Raw genomic sequence first — 6,829 nt, 5'->3', positions numbered from 1 at the left:
AACAATTAACCTGAAGCAGACACAAAGTCTGCCATTTTGATTTGTTTCGGCCATTGAAGGATTATGCAAGTGAACAACTGCAAGAAATATTGAGGGATTCAGAATCAGAATCAGAATACCTTTATTCGTCCCGCAATGGGGAAATTTGCAATTTGCTACCAAATTTGAACCTGGTGTCCAGAGAGCCACCAAATTAGCTGTTGTTAAAGCGCTATATTTATCTATGTACATTGATACCTTGGCTTACAAACTTAATTGGTTCCCAGACAGAGTGTGTAAAGCGAAGTGTGTATCCCAAAAATTAATTTCCCATAGGAAATCATTAAAATGAGAAGAATCCATTCCCAGGTCCCCATAAAACATACTTTTCTACTTTCTAATTTTGTAAGCCTTAAAAACTACACAAAATATACCTTATTTTATGTATAATAAATGTGCTATGGTATTATAATTTAAGACATAAACTGTAATGTATAATAAAGTCGTTTTATTGACCTTTGTGATGGTCGTTGATGGCTTGATGGAATGGAGTGGCCGCTTTCCTCAGCATTAAACACTTGATTAGGAACGTAACCTTCCTCTTTCACCATCTTGAGGAATGATCCATTGTAGGTGCTTTCTTTGTGTTCTGTTTAGCTGGATTGATAGCTTTTTGCATCAAGCGTACAGATGGCTTGTGAGGGTTGTTTGTGGAGCCTGATTGATGGGATATTTTAACCTTGCAGTCTACACTCTGCCTTTGAACTATCAAAGTTGAAACTCTCACTGTCGTCTGCCTGTCTCTTTAATGTTTAAAGCACCCCCCTCACTGCTGCGTTCTTGACCAATCACGTGGCGACTGAAGACTCTGGGTGGGGAATAGAGGACAAAAACAGTCCGCTGCCATTTCGTTGTTAGAAGTACGGGCTCATACATGAACGACACATCACTCATTGAGGCAGCCCCGTGTACGAAACAAGTTCGTATGGCAAGGTAAAGTTCGTATGCCAAGGTAAAACTTTCAGAAATGTCAGTAACGTTCGTAAACTGAAAAGTTCGTAAGCCATGGGGTTCGTAAATTGAGGTATCACTGTATCTAACTAGCTATCTAGATAGCTAGGAATTAATAAATAAAGTTTTAAGTTCAGTAAATGTCATCTCTAGCTAGCTAGATAGCTAGGTATCTATGAGCTATCTATTAGCTAGCTAGCTAGCTTTCTATCTATTTCAGTAACTTCTGGGTTGAGTGAACGCAGGCGCGTGTGGCTGCCACTGCTCACCCACGGAAAAACGTATCCTGCGACTGTAAAGTGACCTTGACAGTTTTGAAAGGTGCTTATAAATGAAAGAAATGTATTATTATTACTTACGTGCAGTTCCTGGAGTACTGTATGTGGTTGGTGTTGTACCATTTCTGTTGTGACGATGCTCTGTCAGCAGTTTTGATGACGAAAGCAGCAAGCCGGTTCAAGAGAACCATGGGACGGCACTAGAAGGTTTCCTGAGGCTGCTCATGTGGACTTTGGTGCTCACGTCATGAGTCAGCAAGGGATAGTCTGACATGTTTTTCAGCACGAGCACCTTCTCAACCACAAACATGACTGGCAAAGATTCACATTCTTTGCGTGACGCTCTGGTCTCAACATTGCTCACTCCAGACATTCCATAATCATCAGTCCAATGACGCCCCAAACCTATTTATTAGCAGTTTTTGAATGCCTCATATCAGTTTGGAGACTTGCATCTGGAGTTCCACATAGATGATTCCGACTTCAGCACTTTCGACAGCGAAATGTGTAACATTGGACCATTTTTTTAGCCATTTTGTTGCCTTATGTTTATTTACCCTGATACTTTATCTGGAGTATTGTGTCTTGGATGAATTTCGAGTGACTGCTATTTACTATACATTTCATTGTGGCATGGTTAGTTTTCATACATTTGACTATCAATGATAAAAAACACGATTATTGTTTGTAAATGGATTTTGTATTGTGTGCTAATTTGCGTGCACAGCAGTTATATTGGACATTAAAATAAGTTATAGAAAAATGACTGAATAATAAATGTTCTAATGTGCAAACTCACTATATTATAATACATTTTCAAACTGTAATTTTTTTTACTCCTGCTTTTAGCATTTTTGGGTGTGTTTATACAATTATTTGACCTTTTATTCGAGGACAGTGTCCAAACTTGACCATTTGTTTATATATGTAATTTTGCGCCACCTTTGGCCAAGCGGTGCTGTTGCAAACTTTTTTTTTTAGAAACTCCTTACCGAGAATTTCTGTGAAGATTATTACACAACAAACCCTTTCGGTGCAGTCCAAGTAATTACCTCATCATAGCATGACAATAAAGAGGAACTTCCACTATGCAAATACTCACTTACGTACACCATAACCTGATTTTTTTTTTGATTGGGTGGATGTTTAGGCGTGGTGATAAAGTATTCAGATGATGAATAGTGTGTGTGTGTGTGTGTATATATATATATATATATATATATATATATATATATATATATATATATATATATATATATATATATATATATATATATATATATATACACAGTAAAGTCTCGTTATATCGATATTCAAGGGAGTCCGAAAAAATATCGATATAACCGGGACTATCGATATATCAACCCTGTTTGCATGTAATTTTCTCCGTGCGTGCATACAAATAGTATCGATATAACCGGGACTATCGATATATCCGATATCGATATAACGAGACTTTACTGTATGTATATATATATATGTATATATATGTGTATATATATGTGTGTGTGTATATATATGTGTGTGTATATATGTGTATATATATATATATATATATATATATATATATGCATATATGTATATATATATATGTGTATTTTAGATATATATGTGTATGAGAGAGAGAGAGAGAGAGAGAGAGAGAGAGAGAGAGAGAGAGAGAGAGAGAGAGAGAGAGAGAGAGAGAGAGAGAGAGAGAGAGAGAGAGAGAGAGAGAGAGAGAGAGAGAGAGAGAGAGAGAGAGAGAGAGAGAGAGAAACAGACTTGAGTTTCCTGTCAACTTGCCAGCGCTTTACTGGAAGGAGGGGGGTGTTAGTGGGGGTGGGGCCTGCTTGCCCAGCAGATGCACACTAAGCAGTAGGAGGATCTCTATAAAGGCAGTCCTGTGCGTCAGTTCAGGGCGCAGACGCGTTTCACAACTGCTCCACCACGCTCAACTTTGCGGCAAATTCCCCACTACTTTTCTTGGGGGAGGTTGGAATTTCAATTTCAAGCCAAATCGGAAGCCGCCTCCATGCTCAGGAACATTCGGACCATTTGGATTTAAACTTTAAAAGGACTTTGGGCAAGAGGTGAGTGTTCATCTTTGATCTTTTTCTCCACTTTGCAACTTTTAAAGCATGTGAAAGTGTATATTACTGACGGTGTCATTGCATCACAGTTATGGGAAAAGTTGAATCAGAATCAGAAGGACTTATGTAGTCCCACGATTGGGGAAATATGCTGAGAACAACCCACAAAAAAACTTTGAAGAATTAACAGAAAAAAATGTAGCTTTGTATGCGTTGTCTGCAAAAAAAAGGCTCCAAATAATAGTTGCAGAATTTCACAAAATTAGCCAAATAGATAATTTTGTAGACATCTGTTATGTGTTAAAAAAATGTCCCCCCCCCCCCCCCAGAGCTATATTTATGTCTGTGAGCATCAAAGGGCTTTCCATGCAAATTTCACAAGAAGTTTACAGGAACTGACCATGGTGCCTGAGGCAGTATGTTGCACAAACAAAAAAGTACTTACCGGACTTGCACGCCATCATAAATCGGAATGTATGATTCAAAGACGCCAAAACAAACGGGGGCAGCTTTCTACAGTCGCTGGAACACTTAGAAATTACACTGCCAGGAAAAATGACGTCAAGTCTTCTAAAAACTCTTTTTTTTCCGGGTCACCTCATATGAGGCGCATCAGCCTGTCCAATCCGGAATGAGGGAAACAACTGTCAACGTCTTATATCACATATGATAAAATGACGTCAAAGTGATGGTTTTGTTCCTTTACTTGGAATTCCTTTAAAAGTGGTGTAACATAAAATTAGACAAACAGAGGCCTTATCCCTTATTTTTGACCTTCATATGTAACTTTTCCCCCCTATGCCATGATCCAAAAAGCTGTTTTTTCTCTGAGTGTAGCCTCAAACTAGTTAAGGCAAGCATGCCCTTCAATTATGACAACATGAGTCGTTTTTAGGACTCTGAAGTACTAAAAAAAGAGCCAAATGGTCACCTGTGTCAAGGATACCTTCACAGCTCTCCTCCCCACTTATTTTTGGACACCTTTTACTAGGGAAGAATGTCCTTTATCTCAACAAAGTATACAGGAGATACCATCATTCTTCAAATAAGATTAGATTCTCATAATGATGCATTTTAAGTATTTTGAGGTACAGGCGCTCCCCTACTTACAAACATTCAATTTACAAACAACGGTACATACGAACATTTTTGGCGGCATGTCGAATATTCTTCGGACAGAGATGCTGTAAGTTAGATTTTGTATTCCGCGCCTTTTTCCCCGAGTAGTGCTTCTTCCCGCCGCTAATACCGACGCGAGGCGCTGTAAGCTCTATTAACATATGTAGTATTATCTCCAGTTGGCCATGTACATATCTTTATCGAGGATCTATTTTATGAAATGTTTATTTTTCAGTACAAACCAATACAGGTTACTCATACAATCCTTTAACATAGTCATATAAACCTTAAACAAACGTATATAAACCTTAAATATATTTATATAAACCTTAAACATAGTTATATAAACCTTCAACATACATTCCATCCAAAATATAGCACTGAAGCAACTTACGAACAAATTCACCTTACAAACAACGTTGGTAAGTTGGGGAGCGTCTGTCGTTTGAAAAAGTTTACAAAACGCTTTATCTAGACTTTGTGTGCTAACCCTGTCTTCCTCCTGCCTTCTCAGGTGTCCCCTCTTCAGTACCGTTCTGTGTCCCCGTGTCGTTTACTTGTCTGGTGCACCCCAAAAGGCGCCACACCTCCAGCACCACCGCACTACATAGCGGCCACAGCGCCATGGTAACTCTCAGCAAGGCCTACTCAGCCATGAGCAGCAGCCACTTGGACTCTCCCGGCATGCGGCTGCCTCAGCGCTACAAGACATTCACGTCCAAAGCTCAGTACCAGATGGTCCTGGCCACCCTGCGCAAGCTGCAGGAGAGCGGCTTTTATTGGGGCGCCATCACGGGCAAGAACGCCAATAGCCTGCTTGGCGCCGAGAAGGCCGGCACTTTCCTGGTGCGCGACAGCTCCGACAACCGCCACCTGTTCACCCTCAGCGTCAAAACAACGGCGGGTACCAAAAACCTGCGGGTTCAATGCGACGCCGCCTCCTTTTACCTGCAGACGGACCCCAAGAACATTCACGCCGTGCCTCGTTTCGACTGTATCCTCAAGCTGGTGCACTACTACATGCCTCAGAGCAGAGCCAACGGACGTAACGTGGACTATATTTACTCGGGCAGCGAAAAGGTGCCGTTGGAGTTGGTCAAACCGCTCGCCTGTTGCCCGTCCACCTTGCAGCACTTATGCAGGAAAACCGTTAATGGACATTTGGACATTTCTTCCACGAGAGAGCAGCTTCCGCATCCTCTGAGGCAATACATGCAGGATTACGAGTCTCCCATTTAGAAGCGCATTCCAAGTCTGAGGGGGGAAGGGAAAGACTGTGAGCCGGGAGTGAAGTTCCTGGCGAAGATGACGCACACTTTCCCTCATCTAATGATGCTGCTAGCAATGTGCTGCGATGCCTCAATGAACGCGTTTGCGCTCATCCAGCAGCCCTCCCGTAGTGCATTCTGGGAGTACATTTGTTTTACAAAGCAGTCGTGCCTTTTGTAAGGGCTGAACTTTGACTCAATACTCCATAACGGTAGATTTACAAGGTCACAAAACAAAGTTTTTTATGAAACTTTAGGCACTGACAGGAACGCCACTCGCTCGCCAATGAATGTATTTAAACAAGACACAACAATTGTCTTAAATCACTGTTGTTTTTTTCCCCTTGGGACTACACCATGTTTACATTGAAGACAAAATCTTTTATAAAGATGTACGAAAGATGCTTAAAGGTTGACTGGTCGACAAAACGATTTGCACTTATTTATATGTGGACGAACATTTCAGTAATTTATAATAAAGAATGTTATTTTTCTACTCAGCTGCATTTCGGTGTGTTCTGTTTTCCCACCACGGTCGTCTCTCTTAGATGGAGACTTTCAATATCCATTTAAAGGACAACCGACGCCCCACGGACAAGTTGTGTCCATAATTTGTAAAATGGCTTCAAATGACTTCTACTGAGCGTATTTTACAAAGATTCCACGGCATATAGCTATATTTTACGTATTAAGACTCGTCCTGAATATTCAGGAAGTCTTGTTTTTTGAGTCGGTGACGATTCCTGACGTGACGTCATGTCTGGAACGCCCCTGACCGAGAAAGCGACACTCAATGCATTTTGGGTACTTTGTTTAGTCTGAAAACATCGTGTTCATCCGTGTTGATGGCTAAATAAGAAGGAAAACACATCACGTGATGGTGAATCGTTGTGTGTTGCACCAAGACGACTATTTGATACTAGTTGACACAAATTCCCAGCAGACAAATCAGCCCATTTCCAACGGAGCTTGGGCGCCATCTTGTGCATTTTCTGGGACGGTACATCAGAGTCCTGACGACTCGAATTGATACGGGAGGACTTCTTTAATCAATTGCAAACATTTATGCTTTCCTCTTCAGAACTATTTGAATCATATTCAT

At 40.7% G+C, this 6,829-nt stretch overlaps 1 protein-coding gene across 1 annotated transcript; it reads left to right on the top strand.

Annotated features, from left to right (window-relative positions):
- Nucleotides 1-3,156: 3,156 nt before the first annotated feature.
- socs3a (suppressor of cytokine signaling 3a) lies at nucleotides 3,157-6,227 on the top strand. The gene is made up of 2 exons (XM_089019054.1): nucleotides 3,157-3,340; nucleotides 4,974-6,227. Exon 2 carries the CDS (start codon nucleotides 5,084-5,086, stop codon nucleotides 5,696-5,698), a length of 615 nt encoding a protein of 204 aa, XP_088875180.1. The 5' UTR covers nucleotides 3,157-3,340; nucleotides 4,974-5,083; the 3' UTR covers nucleotides 5,699-6,227.
- Nucleotides 6,228-6,829: the final 602 nt, after the last annotated feature.

This window comes from Hippocampus bargibanti, linkage group LG17, assembly GCF_051943395.1.
Source record: "Hippocampus bargibanti isolate YZ-2025 linkage group LG17, ASM5194339v1, whole genome shotgun sequence".
Classification (NCBI taxonomy): Eukaryota; Metazoa; Chordata; class Actinopteri; order Syngnathiformes; family Syngnathidae; genus Hippocampus; species Hippocampus bargibanti.
Note: the sequence above shows the minus strand (reverse complement) of the source record. Positions and strands in the feature narration are given on the sequence as shown.